Source organism: Rhinolophus sinicus, chromosome 2, assembly GCF_057876585.1.
Source record: "Rhinolophus sinicus isolate RSI-liver-muscle chromosome 2, RSI-T2T, whole genome shotgun sequence".
In the NCBI taxonomy this organism is placed as follows: domain Eukaryota; kingdom Metazoa; phylum Chordata; class Mammalia; order Chiroptera; family Rhinolophidae; genus Rhinolophus; species Rhinolophus sinicus.
This window is the reverse complement of record NC_142502.1, coordinates 113,068,017-113,086,362: the sequence shown is the minus strand read 5'-3', so window position 1 is coordinate 113,086,362 and position 18,346 is coordinate 113,068,017. Positions and strand designations below refer to the sequence as shown.

Genomic DNA, 18,346 nt, shown 5'->3' with positions numbered 1-18,346 from the left:
TGGGCCAGGATGACGTCCAGTCCTAACACTGATCCCACAGTCACCTGTGTCAGTGAAAGGCAATCAGCCTCATCTGACTGGGTCAGATGTGAAGCCCTCTTCCTCCCAACGCCCCAGGTAATTTTCCGCTAAACACCACGGGCAAACCACGTTCTCACATTTGGCATCCGGTCCCTGGGGTGCGGTGGGGGCCCTGGGGTCCTGTCTCAGCTCATTGAGCTATAGCAGGTGTCCAAAGGTGGCCAGGCTGGTGCAGACCCGGGGCTCACCAGCCACAATTAAAACAGGCTGGGCAGGAGAAGTCACACTCATTCATTCGAAAGTCTTTCACATACCACCTACTATGTGCCAGACCCTGTGACAGGCACCTAGAAGATAAAAACCGGCAGAGCTTAGATGTGAGGCTTTCATGACAGTCACTTGCAGAGCCAGGTGGGAAAGCCACGATGGGCACAGAGGAGTGAGGTGTGTGCCGTGGGGGGCTGTGTGCACATCCCTCGCCCTCCAGGCCTTTGTCGGACCCCCTTCTCCTGCAATAAGCAGCCGCTGGGGACCAACCGCAGACCCTAAACCTGGGGTCTGAAGTGGGACCCTCTTCCTGGGAAAGGGTTTTTCTCCTGTGTTTCTGTATCCCAGGGAGGCATGAGGAGGATGCTAGGCAAGCAGACACAAGACGTGTATGTCCTTTCCCACCCCTCCAGCCTGGGCCCCCAGACAAGAACTGCTTATTTTTTTGACAGTGGGCCAGGTTGGGGGGCGGGGCCTCAAACCACATCAGAAGCTGCCCCTCCCTGCGTGGTGTTGTCTGGTATCGCTTTTCCCATTTCACCAGCCCCCTCACCAGGCTGGGGCCAGCCCAGCTCCCTGACCACAGGTCCAAGGAGCTGGAGGGAAGAGAGGAGGGTCCTGGGCGAAGAGGGCAGGGAAGAAGCTGAATCCTAGGTTTTGGCTCTTCCTCCCCATAAGCTCCGGCTCAGGGGTGGTGACAATGGTGGGGCTTTGGAGACAAGCTCCCCTGACTGACCCGTTGCCCATCTACCTTTCCTCCAGTTGTACTTGGAGGGAGGAGGGAGGGCCTGCAGGGGTGGAAACACGATGGAGGGGAGCAGGAGCCTTCTCGGGCAGTCAGCTGGGTGGGGAGTAAGGGCAGTGAAGTGAGGGTGGGCTGGGGGTGGCCCACCCAGGCCAGGGCTCAGGGCCCATCTGAGCATGTCGCCTGCTGAGGAACGAGGTGGGGGAGGGCAGGGCGGGGAGGTGAATAAATAATAGGAAATAAAACTTCATGAAGCAGAAAATAAAAGGCAGATTATACAGATGTGGCAATTTGAAGGATCATTGCCTCTGTCCTCTTTTTAACAACCGCATCTGGAGTTCTGCAGCAGCTTCTCCTCTCCCTCCCTCTGCCTGGTCCCTGCCTGGCTGGAGGCCCCCACAGCGCCAAGGCACGCTTGGGGACAACACCTCCAAGGGCTCAGCCGCTGGCATCTCCTGACACCACGTGCTGCTGCCAGGCCCCAGACGGGCCTGTGGGCTAGGCGGTGGATGTTTCAGGTGAAGTGTGAGTGAGTGTGGCTGTGGGTACTTGTAGCAGGAAGGGGCGTGTGAGAGAGCAATGCAGGTGAGGCACAGTTGGTCATGGACACGGGCAGTGTGTGTAGGCCAGGGTGAGGTGGGGGAAGGGTGGCCCTTGCTCAGGGATTTGGATGAGGCCCAGCTGGAGGTCTACACCTCTATATCTTCGTGCATCCAGCTCCTTTCTTGTCTTCACCAGAACTCATTTGTTAAGCCTCAGTGTGACACCATGCCAGGCGCTGTACAAACAGACATGGTCCTTGCGCTTCAGGAATGTCCCTCCTAGGACACACACACACATTGACATTCTGTTTATATTATCGTAAATATTAATGCATTCCCCACCTTATTCCATGGGGAGTTTGGGACAGCTCACAGGGAGTACAGTAAATCAGCAAAATACAAATAGGAGACAGAGCCTCAGGACCGAGGTGACATAGTGAGGGGACTGCACATGGGCCTTGAGTCTCGGTGGCCAGGTGAAAGGGCTGTCCGGTTGTGGGCCTAGCTCTTTTGCTGGATGAGAGAGTCCTTGATTCTCTATGCATGTACCTCCTGACCCTGTGCCTGTCACACCAGATGGGGACAAAGAGATCAGAGAACAGAAGGCCTGTCTGGCTCCAGTGTCATCACTGTCCTGGTGTGCTGTCTGTCAAAGTGGTTGGCGAGCTGTCACAGAATCAGTACAGACAGGGGTTGGGAGGAGACACCACCAAGCTCAGACTTAGGTGTCATAAATAACATCTGTCCAGAAATTGACTATTTCCAGGAGGATTTATCGAGAGGCCAAGTCCTGCAGGCAGTTACAACTGCGGGTCTGAGAGTCAGAGCAGAGATGGGATGGGTCAGTTTAGGAGAGTCCCCCGCAGCTTCCCAGCGCCTTGCAGGCAGCCAGACCTGTGGGGTCTGAATTCAGGGGTCTGAGAGCAAAGACAGAAAACAAACATGCAGGACAGAAGTGCTGGGGGCTGGGGAGGACAAAGCGTGAGGCTCACGGTTTTCAACTCTAGGTGTCAGGCCCCGAACAAGGCCCTGGGGATGCAGTGGAAACCAGCCTGACTCTTCTCCTGGGAAATGGGAAAGGAGGGGACGGATGGAAAGAGTTACAGACACCGTGTGATAGATAGTAACTGGGAGGAGGGCGCAAGGAAGGCTTCCTGGAGGAGGTAGCCTCTGGATGTCTGTGGCTTCTCCCCTTCCCACTCTTAATAGGACTCAGAATTTCTCCACAGCTGGTCCCAGTGTCTGTCCTTTGATGGTTTTGCCTCCTCCCCACCCTACTCCCATCTCAGAAGATGGGCTCTGACTGGCTGAAGCCCTTGGACCTAGTGATTGGCTCAGAGATGGGCACATGGCCCACAGTAGGCTGCTCAAAAAACTGTTCCTGGATGTGCGTCTGCAATCCCGAAGGAGCAGATATTGTCTGTGTGCTGGATTTGCGCCCAGAAGAGGGGGTCTTGGGAGCTGCTGGGCCATATTGGACCAGGAGGCGGCTCCAGCCTCATTGGCCTAGGAGCCCTGGGGTAAGCCTCACTTGCACGCAGTTTGTCTTGTTGCTGGAACCAATCAAGGTTCTTTCCTGCTGAAGCCCATCTGAGTTGAGACTTGTGACTTGAGTACAGACACCAGACTGGAAGGGGACTCACATGTCCGAGGGCGGAGCTCAAACCAAGGTCCAGAGGCTCTGTGCTGCCAGCTGGCCTGCCCATTTTCCTCCCGCGCCCACATTGTTCCTGGACACTTACATGCACAGCTCCACCTTATCCTCCAAGGACATAAGCAGTGTTATCATTCCCTTTCACAGAGAAAAGCAAACTGGAGCACAGGAGGCTAAGTAACTGGTCAGATGTAAGGGACAGCTGGGACCACTCCCAGGCCATCAACTCCAGGGCCTGCTGCCGAGGCCACATCACACTAGTCTTGTGCAGCTCAGACAGGTCATGTGGCCGATAGGGCCAAAGGTCACCAAGAGGGGATGGGCTGAAGGCTGAGAAGACACTGGATCTGATGATGAAAGGTCATCAGTGGCCCCTCTCTGGCGGTGGCATTTTAGGGAGGGTCTGGCAGAAGCCAGTTTGCAAGGTATGAGCAGGAGCAAGGAGCCAGGTGAGGGAAGGAGACAGCTGGAAAGACCACCTTTCCCTTCATGGTGGTGACACCTGAAGGTAGTCACAAGGCAAGATAATGAAGGGGGTACACAGTAGGCCCATGGACACAGCCGGGACCCCTGAGGGACAGACTTGGCAGCAGAGAAGCAGGTAGGCTTAGTCTCAGCAACGCAGATAGGTGCAGGCAGGAGGAGGGATGAGAAACAGATAGGTAAAGGTACAAGCCGTTGCTAACAGTGAGGGCATGGGCACCAGGAAGAGCTGGAGGTAGAGGGCAGGGGGAGGAGTGAGCGCAGGGAGCCTGGCCTTCAGGGAACCCCTAAGAGCCAACACCTGGAGGACAGGGCAGGGGCGGGCCAGGTGTGGGGTTTCCAGCTCATCCCGAGGTTCCAAGCCACTGTCTCTTTCCCCTTTTCATTTTTTTTATTTTGACTTACAGACGAGTTGCACTAATAGCATAGATGGTCTCCAGCCATATTCAGAACCAACCCCTGAGCTGCATGCGAGGTCCCTTCCCATCTGGCCTCAGCCCCCCTCATCGCCTCCCTCCACCCTGCAGCCCAGTTCCTTCCAACTCTAACACACCCCACCTGTTGTCTGCATCTGAGTCTGAGCGCCCAGAGGATGCACCCAGGTCTGGGCTTTAGTGACCGGCTACTCTTCCCTGGTGCCTGGCAAATAACAGACAAATGCTGCCATCAGCACAAAGCGAGCCCGAGCCGAGATGCTGAGACCAGGATAGGTAATGGCGGGCAGCATAGGGCTCTGGATCCCAAGCTCATCTCCAAAACCTGTGCTGTCCACTCCTGCAGAGATGGACCAACCCACAGCCTGTAGGAAAGGGGGTGGGGAGGCAAGCAGGTCAGATCTAGGCGTGTGGGTCTGACCTGCCCCACACCCAGGATTGGGGCTATTTTTACTTTCCTAGATAACCTGGGACAATTCTGTGGGAGCTTCCAGCCTCGCCCCTTAAGGCTCCAGAAACTTTTTTGCTTTCATCTGCATGAAGATGCTAAAGTCCCTCCCTCTGTGTGGTAGAGACATGTCCGGATTTGGCAGGCCGGGACTAGGCCACTCCTGGTTCTGGCGATGTCGGGACAGACTGACCTGCGCTCAGTGAGCTCAGGAGGCAGCAGGACACCTGGGCCTCCGAGCTGGAAAGATGCAAGCCCGCCACCCAGTGGCCACCTGTCATAACTGCAGCACAACAACACAGTCTGCCCGCCTAGGCTGCAGGCTCAGCAGGGTGCCTGGCAGCCACCATCCCTGGCTCTGCAGGCCTCACATGCCAGATGAAGAGAGGTGCCAGTTGTACATGAGCAAAGAAGCATCGAGTGTTACACACGCAAGCATGCACACAAACCTCTGCCTTTATTCTGGTTTTATAAATAAGGCTACGTGGCCAGTGGGGGCTAATAACTCACCCAAGGCCACTGAGCTGTAAGCATCAGTCCTGGGCCAAGTCACATCCACCTCAGTAATGCAGTTGGACGCTGCTGGGCTGTTATGCGAACTGCACACACAGCTACCCAGGAGGCCCTAGGAGCGCATGCCCCACCCTGGACCCAGACCACAGAGCCAAACCCCTGGGCACAGGTAGGAATGTGTCTTCAGCTTGCCGCCCCAGCAAAATGAGTGTGCCTGTGTGCCAACAGCTGGGAACCAGAGGGCAGCACTGTCACCTCTGGTATGTCAGGGACATGTTCCGTTCATTTTTGAGTCCCCTAGGACTGGCCCATGAAAAGTGACCAATATTTGTGAAATAACTAAATGAAGGAGTGGGCGAATGATTCTGAGGTCCCCTCCAGCTTTGACAGTCTGTAAATGTCACTCCTGCTCATGAACAGTGCTCTACACACATGCATACAGACACACACACACACACATACACGCAGACACACGTGTGCCCACAGAGCACAGGGAAGGCAGCCTGACACCCGCAGGTGGCCCCAGCTGCTCAGAGCTGCTTGATCCTCCCCTCCCCACACACTCGTGCACACCTCCTTTCACTGCTCTGTATTTATTACACACCCATTGGGTGCATTGTGCAGCCCCAGTCCCTGGTCAGACACCTCTCATGCCCCCCAAGGGCCAGCCCCTCTTGGTGGAGTTCCAGGTCCCAGGGCTGGTTACAAGCAAGGACGGGAGGAGGGCCAGCAGGAAGGCTGGAGAGGCAGTGCATCAGCCAGCAGGCGGCAGGTGGGCAGCAGAGAGGCCCCACTTGGCGGGCAGCCTGCAGGCACACTTGGGTGAACAGAAACAATGGTGGCTGCTCCTCAGCCCAGCCTCCTTCCCACAGGCACAGCCTCAGATCCAAGTGTCCTGAATGCCATCCTCCTGCACAGTAGGCCCAGTTGGGAGCAGCCAGAGGGCAGCTCAAGAGGACTTCCCGCCTGGGTAGGGCAGGAGGGAAGGGGCCCCCAGGGGGCCTGGTGGCCTTGGGGAATGGAACTTTAAGGGATGGAGTGTATAGGAGGGGGTCTGGGCCTCCGTTCTGGCTCTGGGGACACAAAGGCCCCTTGTTTTAGGGCTTCCTGCAGAACTCCGGAGCCCCCACCTTTCGGCTTTCGGCTCTGCTCTGTTGATTAGCAATTGGGCATGGGAGGTAGGGCCTCTCTCATTTGCTGCTGGCACACAGGGACCATGGTAGTTCAGAAGAGGAAACAAAGGCCCAGGTCCCAGATCAGCCTCACTGGGCCCTGCCTAGAAAGCTGTCCCCTCCATGGGAAGCCTGAGTGATGCTGCTCCCTCAGCCACAAGGGGCTGGCTGTGGTCTTCCAGGGCCTTGTCCAGAAGGTCACCTGATTCCCAGAGCAAGACCGTCCTCATGGCCTCTGATGCTCAGGCTCTCCCGGAAGCTCAGGGCCTACTATGCTGAGTCTCAAACAAGTGCTGAGCTGCCCCCAGGCCCAGGAACTGGGGCCACTCTGGATTCTAGAGGGGTGGGGGGGACATGGTCAAACTCCAGGAGTGCAACCACATCCTTCACCTCCCTCCCACCTCGGGAGTGTCCAGGGCCTGGGGCAGCTGAGGACCTGCCATGGAAGGCGCAGGTACAGCAGTATTTGGAAAGCTCAGAACAGGAAGCTGCCCCTCAGCAGGGAGGGAGGGACGGGCTCCCCACAGGGTTCATCCCAGGTGTGCTCCCGAGCAGAGCCAGTCTGTGCAGTGACTGCTTCACAGCTGATGGCGGTTCCGCTTGGGGATGATCTTCCGGTAGGTCCGACGCTCTGAGATGTTGCGCTTCACCTTGGCTGTGGTGGGGGCCTCATCTTGCTGCAGGGACGGGCTGGAGTGGGACTTCTTCAGGCTGGCTTTGGGTTCCTGCATGCCTCCAGTTTCCCTCCCTAGCTGCTCCTCCCACAGGTCCAGGTCATCCGAGGGGCAGTGCAGCCGGGCCACCAGCAACTGCACATACATCTCATAGCGGGTTTTCTGCAACACAGGCACCCCCACCTTAGCATCACCTGGCTCCAGAAGGGGAGAAGGCTGGAATTGAGAGGGACAGATAGCTCAGGTGCACAGGGAGCTATGGAGATAAGGACTCCTGCAGAAAGAAAGCTGGATTGACGGCTAGTGTCTGTGTTGTGCCTGAGCAACCAGCTTCTACAGAACACAGCAAGGTGTGTTACAGACCTGCCGCTCCCTGGACAAGATTATAATATGATCAGCCCACATGTGTAGTGCTGAAACTACCGTGTTTCCCTGAAACCAAGACCTACCCGGAAAATGAGCCCTACTGTATTTCCCCGAAAATAAGACCGGGTCTTATATTAATTTTTGCTCCAAAAGACGCATTAGGGCTTATTTTATACTATGAGCATCCTGAAAAATCATGCTAGGGCTTATTTTCCGGTTAGGCCTTATTTTCGGGGAAAAACGGTAACAGCTCCCAGACACTGAGAGATCCGTGGCCCAGCAGGCCTGAGATCTGTGCAGCACTGTGCATAGACAGCGGCCGTCTGCCCTGAACAGCATTTTGACAACTGGCATCTGGAGAGTGTGATGACAACTGCCCTCATCTGCTCAACACTCCTAAGGCCTCTGTCACGAGCATCCCCCAGATCTGGTTCCCAGTTTGCTCAGTGCTTTCCCTCCCTCCATCCCACTGGGTCATCATCCCAGTCTGGGAGGTCAGGTGGGGCACAGGACAGCAACAGGCAGGAAGGGAGAGGGCAGTCCCAGGGTACAGTGGGCACAGCCAGCAGGCAACACGGATGCTCCCTTCTCTGCCTCTGGATCGCCTCTGACCCCTCTGTTGTCACACTGCCCCTCATCTACCCCTCCTGCTCAGGTCCCAGAATGTGACTGACGTCAGGCCAAAGCAGAATTTGACTGGGGGAGGCCGGATAAAACATCCCAGCATGGGTCATAGAACTAATCAAGGTCATTTCTTAGTCAAGACTGCAAATGACTGGAGTAGCACGTAAATTTATCAGGCTGGACCACTTGTTTGATCTCTCTGTGCCTTGGTTTCCTCATCTATAAAATGAGGATCGTAGTCCCTACCCCAGAGTCGTTAGATATTTTAACAAGGTAATCCAGGCAAGTAATACAGCCTGTTACTATTAGATAGGCATTAGGAGAAATAATTCAGCTAAGATAGTTGTTTCGTTCAACTTAGGAGGAAAAAAACTATAAAAGTAAAGTCCCTAAGAGTGTTTCAGACAAGCGGCTGCTCAGTGTCCCCGGACACACCCTGCGCGCACACAAGCACCTCATGCCCCAAGCGGCCCGAGAGCGCAGGTTGCAGGGCTGGGAGCAGCCACAAGGGGGCGGACGTGAGCCAGCACCTCACCTCGTGCTCCAGGTATTCTTTCCGCAGGCGGTACTCTTCTAGCTCGCGGCTGCGGCCCCGCCGCTCCGGGAAGTTCCTTTGCAGATCCAGCAGGTCATCGGAGGCAGCATCCAGGCAGTTCTCGTGGGATCGATGCTGCTCCTCCTGGGAACGGGGGAGGGGGGTTGAAGGTGGGAGAAGCTGTCCCGACCCTCCCCGGTTCAGGAGCCCCTCCTCCTCCCTAGGCCAGGTGCGCAGCCACGCGCTTCTGTTCTAGGTCCGTTTACACCCTGCACCCTATCCTGTACCCTCCCGCCGTGCTGCCTCCCGCCCCAAGGCCGTACCAGGGAGCTCTGGGTCGGGCCCGCGGGTAGGATTGGCCGCACGAATCTGCGCTGGGAGCCGACAGCAGCGGGGAAGGGAGGCGCTGAGTGCGTGGCCGCGGCCAGGTTGATGCGTGCGATCCAGGAACTCATCTCCTTGGCAGTGCTGCGAGTGCAGAGGCCATGGGTCCCCAGGGCCCTGGAGTCGGAGCTGTCGCCGGTTCCCACCCCCACCTCTCGTGTTCTCACAGCAGCTCAGAACCCAGAACCCTGAAGCTGGCAGAGAGGCTGACCTGTGCCAATGGTCGTGCTCATCCACCAAAGAGGAAAATCAGGAAAGGTAACAGATTTTACACCAAACATGAAAGAATGACAACTGTTAGTGACTTTCTGGAATGGGAGGCTGATGTGGGCTTGCAAGGAGGAGACAGACACAATGGCAGGGTGGGCCGTGGTACCCTTCTCACTGCCCATCTGAGGTTTGCTGGTCAACTGGCAGCTCCACCAGGGCAAGGCCAGAAGCCACCAGAGGTGAGCAGGGCTCAGGGATAGGAAGCCGGGGCTCTTCTGCTTGCTTCCCACCCCGACTCACGGTGCCTGGAAGAGGTAGAGACGCCAGTCGGCAGTCCGCAGCTGGAAGACGTGCGGCTTCTTGGTGTAGTGGGTGGCTGGTGTGGCCAGTGAGTGGTGCACCCCCACGGGCTCGTCCACCATCTGCCCCTCAGGGCCCTGGTCCTCTCCCTGCCACAGGGCACAGCGGCTCAGGAAAGAGCTGTTCATCAGTTGCCCTGCCCATCTGGGTGCGTACCCCCTTCCTACCTTCAAGAAGTAGAGGACCATCCCTCGAAGCAAGGTGTGGAACATCTTCCAGCCGCGCTTGCCCCATGGCGCTGCTCCAGGAGAGCACACAGGTGGGTGGGGGCACCCCACCCAGACACCCTCAGGCCCCCCACCCACCCCTCACACCATCTCCAGCACCCAGGTGCACATAAACACACAGATGCAAAAACACACACAGTCACAAACAGGCACGGACCATATCTCACACACAGGCAGTCACGTGGAAACCAAAACAAACCAGAACTGTTTACAACACATGTGACTTTCAGGCAGGCCATCCCCTCTCCGGACACCCCTACCCACCCACAAGCATAGCCCTGCTCAGACATCATTCTGGTCCCTCTGCAAGATGACCTCCACTTTGTAAACCCATCCCTTGGGCTCATGCCCTTGGGCAGGAGAAGGCAGTCCCCCTGTGGTGAGCCCTGGCCTAGCTCAGGCCCGTGGAATGCTCACTCCCTGGCTGGTGTCCACCAGTCCCATCTGGGACTCCATGATTGCCCTGCTCTAAAGCCTCCAGCCTTCTGCAGTGAAACTCTGTGCATCTCCCACCATTCTCTTTCACACACCCCATGTTTGCAGTAAACTGCCTGCTCCTCTCTGTGGGGGACACCCTCTGCTCAACTTCCAATACCCAGACTCTCTAAGGTTCAGCCCCGATCCCACTGTTTCCCAGACGCCGTAACCATCCTGCCCCCCACATCCCACCCCAAACAAAATCCTGTTCCACACCCCACACCTGACCTAGCTCCCAGATACCACTCAGACCCTGCCTCGCCACAGGGCTCTGGGGATAGAAACACTAGGCCCCTCTTGTGTCTGCACACCCCCCTCCCCCAGGGCACCTTACACAGCACAGTCACCTTCGAGGAAGGAACATGGACTGCCTGTCCTCAACCGTGCACACAGCAGGTGTCCCTGAGCAGTGCTGCTCCCCACACCCTCCCCACACAAAGGCCCCACAAAACAGCAGACACCCACTCTTCTTGCCATCTGCGTCGTGATGCATCTTTCGAGCCAGAATGCCCTGCTTGTACGTGGGCACTGTGGGGTCATGGGCCAGCTGGAGGAAGGGGTTGCTCATCTTGCCAGCCAGGGTACTCAGCTGGGATTTCTCGGGTCTGGCCGCATCTTCTTCGTCCCTGGACATAGAGAATCTGGCTGGGGTACTGACTGTGCAGAGGCCACCAGGAGGTGCCCACTACCTCAGCAACCCCACCCTCTGTCTTGCTGGGGAGCCACACCCCAGGTCACCCAGAAGTTGTCCTTCGAAGCCAAACCATCAGTTCCTGTCATGCCCCCAAGCCTCTGCCTTCAGCACCCCCAGGTGTCACCTGGGCTGTATCCACTCTGAGACTGGCCCCACCCCACTCTGAGGGGCACTGCCCAGAGTCCTGGAGGGCTGGGGAGGGCTTTCACTTACACCGCGGACTCCAGCTTCTCACTTCGGATGGACCAGTACAGGCCCTGGAACAGAAGCAAACAGGTGGACCGAGGAGCCCAACTCCATCTGATGGAGTGGGTCCTCTTTCCTCCCTTGAGCAGGAAAGAACCCATCCACGCTCCCCACACATGTGACAACTTATGGAGCATTTGCCGAGCTCCGGGCACTGTGTGGGGAGCTGGAGACACAAGATGACCACAGCAGTTGTAGTCCCAGCCTGAGCTGAGTGAGGCCTGAGCTACTTCTCTGGAAGGGAAATGACATCAGCCACATGCCATCCTGCTTGGAGGGAGCTGACAGAGTGGGAAGGGCTAGAAGCTCAACGGCCATTCAGGCCCAGCCCCAGAGTCTGATTCAGTAGGTCCAGGGTGGGCACTGGGAACAGATCGTGCACATACTAACAGACCCCAGCAGATGCTTCAGTCCCTCCACTAAACAGACTCAGTCCCTCAAGGCCATTTAGGCAGAGCCAGGCCCGAGTGGGCGTCACACCTTCAGCAGCTCCTTGGGGAAGTTCCCACCATCCTGCAGGCCATTCAGGTTGCTGATGAATTCCTGGCAGCTCATGCTCTTCCCAATGTTCTGTGGTCGTGGAGACAAGGACAGTTGGCACCCCCCAGCCAGCCACTCTGGGACCCACCCGGCCTTCCCACCCTCTCACCTGTCCGTGCAGGTCAGTGTTCAGGAGCATGATGGCGCAAGTCAAGGTGTGGACCGAGTCTGCCCCAAGTGGAGAGAAAGCTGCTGCAACCAGACCCTGCGTTTCCTCTGCCCGCACTGGGTGGGGGACCCCCAAATACTAGGGTTCTCACAGTCCCCCAAACAAACCACAGCACCCAGGGACCCTGCCCTCCTACCTACTGAGGAGAAGAGCCTAGGGTTGCAGTGGTGGAAGCGTCTGGAGAACTGGTACAGGACTCGTTCCCGTTCCTGGGTCTCCCCACTGAGCACCAGGGCCTGGAGGAAGCCCCTGCACGGAGGCCAGAGTCAGGCCCCAGTGGGCTGCTAGCCCAGTCACACGCAGCCAACCCCAGAGAGAGCGGAGGGCTACCGGAGGGCATGGCCCAAGCCCACAGCCTACCCACAGAGGGCGGAGCATAATTGGAGGGTGTGGCCCAGGCACACAGCCCACCCCCAGAGGGCAGAGTATTACCAGAGGGTGTTGCCCATGCCCACAGCCCAACACCCAGAGGGCAGACATTACTGGAGGGCATGGCCCAAGCCCACAGTCCACCCCCAGAGGGTGGAGCATAACTGGAGGGTGTGGCCCATGCCCACAGCCTACCCCCCCAGAGGGCGGAGCATAACTGGAGGGTGTGGCCCAGGCACACTGCCCACCACCAGAGGGCAGAGCATTACCGGAGGGCACGGTCCAGGCTCTGGCCTCCAAACTGGAAGAAGGACAGGTACTCTTGAGCCACGGCCCTGCTGTGGTCGTCACTGCAGAGGGAAGTGGGGTCAGGGCTGGGCTGGGGCCACAGGTACAGAGGGGCCCCAAGGTCTGCACACATCCCGAGGCCTGACAGGTGGGTCCAGGGGGCTGAGAGGGCAAGGATCAACCAGGGTGTGGTCTGCTGGGTAGGAGAGATACGTGGGATCAGGGCAGAGAGGCAAAGTCGCCAGTCCAGTGGCTCTAAGCTGGGTCAAGGGTATGAGAAGGGGTGATACCAGAACAGGCATGATGGGGTGAGAGGTCAGCTGGAGGGACACAGGGACAGGGAGGGGTGGCCAGTGGAGGGAGCCTGTCTTGCCTCACCCTTGGCCTTGCTCAGGCTCAGAGACTCTTACTTTTTCCGCAGGTGGGCTGCCACTTCCGACTTCCGGAAGCCCTCTAGGCGATAGAGGCGAGAGGCCAGGTCCCAGGCCAGCTTGTTGGTCCCAACGCCATTAGCCAGCTTGTCTCCAGCCTGTGGCCTCTGGCCTTCCTCTGGGGGCTGCACTTGGGGCATGGAGCTCTCAGGAAGCCTGGGAAAGTCCATTGGTGTCATCAGACTCCCACTTGGATGGACATGAAAGGGTTCTTGGTCAAGTCGTGGAGAGGCCTCAGGGTACCTGCCTGTCCGTCCCCACCCTCCAGCTCCAGCCTCCACTGCTAGATCTGGAGCCGAGAAAGGCATGTGAAGGAGGCGAGAATGGGAAGTTAGACGAGCTTCAGGTGGCTTCCAGCCTTTCCCTTCTTGTACTGTGGTAAACGGCCTTACTGCGGGACACGAGTGAGCTGGCAAGCCCCACAGACACATTACCTCAGAAGTCCCCACGTCCCGTCTCTACTCAACCCTTCGGTTTGCCCTGTGACATCACAACCAGGCACCCTTGTCTACTGGATGGTCATTGTCCACACTGCCATAGTGAGCAATTGTGCACAGAAGCAGAAATCATAGTACGAGAATGCTCACTGACAGACTGCCCTCTCCACTTAACACATCCGGCTCTGGCCTGATGGGGTCAGTGTCCTTGCCGGTAACTTCTCACTGCATCCTAAAACTCAGACACACCCAGCAAGGCAAACATAATGGAAGCTAAACTAAACAGCAAAATTACAAATCTTGTTTAAAAAGTCCCTACGATTTCATGAAGTCCATGAAAGTGATGCTGTGAGACCAGGAACCACATGGAAAGCTGGTTAGGGGAGAAGCTGGGGGCACTCATCCAGTGAGCAATGGAGAGCGGGATGTGAGGATGACACATGCGTCCCCTCTAGAGAGAACTGTCTGGGTGATCAGCTGACGAAGCCCTGAAATACTTTTACAAAAATGACCTCGTCGGTTAGTGTCGTTACTATAATGGTGTCTAGATGGAGAGGCACTTTGGGGGGAAAAGCACTAAACAAAAATAAACTGTCATGTGATTACACATTTCAAATGAGTGAACTGTACAGTGTGTAAATTCATCTCAGTAAAGCTGCTATTAAAATAAAATCAGAAAGACCTTTATGATCTCACTGTGAAAGTCAAGTGTGAATGAAAGCCTCTCATTGGGCAAGCTCGTGCAAGGAAAATTAGACCTCCAATATTGTATTAAATATAAGATTAAGTAAATTCATTTATAGAACATTTAGTATATCATTTACTCTAAAAGTATGGTTCTCATTTTAGGAGGATTTACTTATTTCATTGTGGGCTGAATTAACTTTAATTTTGGTACAATGAACACTCTGGGTCTAGATACAGAGAGACCCTCTAATGACCCTGACTCTGAACAGCTGTCTCCAGAGACAAGTTTTCCAGACGCACGAGGAGGACAGCTCTTTGATCCTGACACTGATGGGTTCTGTGCCACCACCCAGGGACACTGCGATGGGAGTGGGGTTGACCCTGCAGTCACTGCAGCATCAGGTGACCCCTCGTCAGCCAGCCCAAGAACAAAGCCCTCCCCATGTGGAGACCCCAGGGGCTGACATCTCCACGCAGCATCTGGGGGGGGCAGACCTCAGCTGCTTTCCCACTTGGCCTGGTCCCACCTGTGCCCCAGACCCTGTCCCTTGGTCTCAGTCAAACCCCCTTGGTGCTCTGGCTTCCCGAGGTCTGAGCCAGCAGCCTGGGCCCAGGCTCTGGCATGAGTTTCTCCCAGACGCCTCCTCAGACTCATAGCATATGTGATCCCACGTCACAAGCTCTGACCTCCCACGCCCCACACCTACCTGGCATGACTGCCATCTCTCTGGGCACTGGCCCCCTGCTGTCCAGCTTTGGACAGGTCTCGCAAGGCCCTGACTCAGCACACGTGTGTGACTGTCTGTTCTTTGGTTTCTGGTGCTTTCAAACCCTCCCGTCTCCCTCAGAACCTTGCTGGTGGCCGGGCAGATAGCCCTGGCTTAACTGACATGGGTGTGTTCAGTCCCAGTGTGCACTTATCATGCTCCTAGGTCAGGGCCCTCCCAGACACACCCAGCAGCAGCAGCCAGAGCCAGCCAGTCCCACACTCACCCTTCTGTGGAGGTTCGGTGCACGTCAGGCTGGCCTGCCCCCTCACTCTTCACATCCCTCCCAGACTCTGGAGCTGCTCTCTCCTGGGAACTTGGCTCTGCCCCACCTGTCTCCAGGAGTGACGGGCGGGGAGCATCTGGTGTCCACATGGGCAGAATGCTGCCGGCCTGCTGGCCCCAGGGCCGTGGGCTGCCTTCTGGGGAGGACTCGGAGCTGGGCCTGGAGCCGGGGCCTCTGCTGTCAGACTCAGGGCTGCTAGGCTCTGGGTAAGGGGCTGGGCCCCCCCAGGGGCTAGCGGCTGAGGTGCAGAGAGCAGACTCCTGGGGACACTCAGCATGTCTGTCACCTGAGGAAGAGCATGGAGTGAGGCTGGTAGGGTGAACAGCAGGCTGAAGGCCAAGGATCCTGGAGAGCCAGGACAGTTCTCTGGGCCCACCCTCCAGGCGCTCTCTGTGGGGCTCCTCCCTGTGCTGGGAAAGTCCTGTCCCTCCTTCGGGCAGTAACCTCCCACATGCAGAGGCAGACTGCATAGAGCTCCCAGGTCTCCAGCCCCGAGGCAACCAGGGCTTAGGACTTACTAAACTACTCTTGCATATTTCCTCATTTACTCTGCAAAGTGAGTATTTGAAACCCACATTCCAGATGACGTCACACAGGCAGAAGCAGGATTTAACCCCAAGTCTGTCTGGCTCCAACACAGTACAGTGGGACCCCTAATGACACCCATGGATCCAAGAATGACCTCTGTCCCACTCCAGATGCAAGTCCTCCCAACACCCAATTTCCCAGGCCCCACAGTATGTCTCACCTCTGTCCTGGGAGATGAGAGGCACCTGGCGCCAGGAAGGACCCTGTTCTGTGTGCCAGCCCTCGGCACTGGGCAGGGCCTGCTGAGAGAGGCACAGGGTGTCTGTGAGGTCTGGAGGCCCTGAGAGGTGAGGAGGGTCGAGGCAGAGAGCAGGGAGCACGACTGTGAACACAGAGCCCACCCTGCTGTCCTCCCATCCGGCCTGAGCCCTGAGTTCAGAGGAGGGTCCTAGGCCAGAGAAGGCCCACATCCTAGGGGTGCTGATTCCAGGCCCTGGAAATCATGGGTTCACGCTCCTTCTTTACAGATGGAGATGAGGCTCAGAGGGGGAGGTGACTTGCCCAAGGTTGCACATGATGGGTGGCAGGGTCAGGGTTAGATACAACAGGTCCCTTTTCCCAGGTCGATGCTTTGTCCACATGGGATGCTGCAGGGTCAAGACCACCTGCCAGAGGAGTCTTAGAGAAGGAAAGGGGAGGACAGGTGTGACGTGGGGGACCGTCCCACACCGAGGCCTCCAGGGCCCATGTCCACTGACTACCCATCTTCTCTGCCATCCTTCTCCCTCACCAGTCCCCCAGGTGGCCCTGCCTCCTGCAGCACCAGCCAAGGAGAGGCTATGCCCAAGGAGGGGCTGTGCTACGGCAGGGGGAGGGGGGCACAGTGACAGCCCTAGGCAGTGGGCGGGGCTCCCAGGCTTCCCTCTGAGGATCCCAAGGGCCCCAGAGCCCACTCACACTGAGGGTCCCACTCACACTGAGACCCCAGCCAGTCAGAAGCCCCTCTGATCTTGGAGTAACAGGTCTGCATTGCTCTCTGGGACCCAGGATACCAGACAATTCCAGCCCTGCTCAGCCATCTGGAGTTCCCTTATCTCTTCACAGAGGCCTCCTTGGGAAAACTGTGCTCCCTGCTGTCTCCCACACTTGTCCCTGTAACTTGTCCTAGCTGATATCCAGGACCTCTGCCATTGTCATAGGGTCTGATCTACTGACACTGGGAGGGGAGAGGGAATAAAAGATGGTGAGTTAAAAGTAGCAAAATGCTGAAATCGCTAAGAAAAGACAGGGCGGGACTCTCGGGCATCCCGTCAGGGGCAGAGGTCGCCCTTGGCAGCTGACCCTGCAGCTACAGTGGGGAGGCAGGAGGGGTAGCGTCTGAGAAAGGCTGGGAACAGGCTGTAAGTGGAGGAGCTGCCAGTTCCAAGTGTTCAGACACCGCCCTCAGAGCTGGCGAGACAGAGACACTGTGGATGCAAGGGCCATCCTGTTCAGTTGGCCTCATGGCCTGCACAGAATTTCCCACAATTCTCAAGGCCACACTGGTCTGGTTTTCCAGCTCTATTATTCTAGGGTTCCCAAAGGCCCTGGCATCTGAAGAGTGTTCTGGGCCCAGTGACTGTGGAGTGCAGAACAAGGCCGGGCCGTCCGTGTCCCCACGCACAGCCCTGGGTCTTTTCCCAGGCCCGGCTTACCTCACTGTCCCCCAGGCCAGGAGGTGCTGTGGGAGCCTGGTCAGTGGTGTCCACCACAGTCCAGGAGTGGGATTTGTAGGTGGGCACAGAGAATGGAGGGGTGGTGTGCCCGCTGGAGTCAGCAATGCTTTCCCCACCATCCGGGTCTTCGCCCAGCCCCCATGGCACCCCGTCTCCCGGGGCCAGGACAGGAGGCTCAAGGGTGTGTGGGTTGTCAAGCCCCATGGCAGCGCAGGCGTCTGGGGTCCCCCAGGAGAAGCGGGCCCCAGGAGCAGAGTCTGAGCAGGGGCTCTCCAGAAAGAGGGGGTTGTCAAAGAACACACTCTCTTCCTCAGCACCCCATTCCAGGGAGGAGCCAGGCATCCCCTTGCCTGGCCACACCAGGTCCTGGTCCTCGCCCTCAGGCCCACTGCTATCCTCCCCTGAGACCTCCTCCACAGGTGGACCAGGAAGTAGGCCCAAGTCCCGAGGGCTCGCAGGGCTGCAGGAAAAGGGGGGCAAGTCCGCAGGGGCCATGGGGAGGCAGGACCTCAGCCCAGCCCTGAGCCCCTCGGTCTTCTCCAGCTCCTCCTCCAGGTCCAGGACACACATCTGGGCCTGCAGGATGCCTGCCCAAAACACCACCTGCGTGGACGTGCCTTGGTTCTGCCTTGGGTCCCTTGGGGACGGGCTGGTCCCCAGGTCCATGGGCTCTGCATTGGAGCCACTGGGAGGGGCGCCTAGCCTCGTGAGATCAGGCGGGGCAGATGCCCAGGTGTGTTCCCAGGAAGGTGTGGGCGTTCCCTTTGGGTGCACTCCTGCAGGGGGCTGCACGTCATCTCCTAAACAGATGTTAAGAAGTCCCATAGGCTTGGGATGTTCAGACAGTCTGTCATCACCCATCATCCACAAAGTACAAGGGTGTGGAAGCCCAGGAGTGTCCGTCTTCAGAATCCCATGGTGTGCATCAGGGGGTGTGCTGGCCAGGGGGCAACTGGAATCCACCGTGCCCTGGAAGTGCCCAAGCAAATAAAGGTCAGCAAAGGGCTGCCATCCCTGGAAGCTCACATCTAGTGTGTCAGACGAGTTTGGGAG

The 18,346-nt window shown here is 57.4% G+C and overlaps 1 protein-coding gene across 9 annotated transcripts in view; it reads right to left on the bottom strand.

The window, feature by feature from the left end:
* Positions 1-5,032: 5,032 nt before the first annotated feature.
* The window catches only part of PSD4 (pleckstrin and Sec7 domain containing 4), a 30,410-nt gene continuing 17,096 nt past the window's right edge, over positions 5,033-18,346 (bottom strand). For 2 of the 9 annotated variants that reach the window (XM_074332575.2, XM_074332574.2), the window contains exons 2-17: positions 17,273-18,262; positions 16,140-16,256; positions 15,799-15,880; positions 14,991-15,336; positions 12,853-13,062; positions 12,424-12,504; positions 11,922-12,034; positions 11,726-11,784; positions 11,557-11,646; positions 11,044-11,087; positions 10,602-10,762; positions 9,600-9,670; positions 9,373-9,521; positions 8,802-8,946; positions 8,479-8,622; positions 5,033-7,169 (exon numbers count right to left, since the gene is read on the bottom strand). In XM_074332575.2, the coding sequence (XP_074188676.1) occupies positions 6,858-7,169; positions 8,479-8,622; positions 8,802-8,946; positions 9,373-9,521; positions 9,600-9,670; positions 10,602-10,762; positions 11,044-11,087; positions 11,557-11,646; positions 11,726-11,784; positions 11,922-12,034; positions 12,424-12,504; positions 12,853-13,062; positions 14,991-15,336; positions 15,799-15,880; positions 16,140-16,256; positions 17,273-18,157 (3,009 nt within the window). In that variant the 5' untranslated portion in view covers positions 18,158-18,262 and the 3' untranslated portion in view covers positions 5,033-6,857. The remainder of the gene's footprint in view (positions 7,170-8,478; positions 8,623-8,801; positions 8,947-9,372; positions 9,522-9,599; positions 9,671-10,601; positions 10,763-11,043; positions 11,088-11,556; positions 11,647-11,725; positions 11,785-11,921; positions 12,035-12,423; positions 12,505-12,852; positions 13,063-14,990; positions 15,337-15,798; positions 15,881-16,139; positions 16,257-17,272; positions 18,263-18,346) is intronic. The other 7 variants (XM_074332576.2, XM_074332577.2, XM_019716520.3 and 4 more) reach the window with 7 other exon arrangements.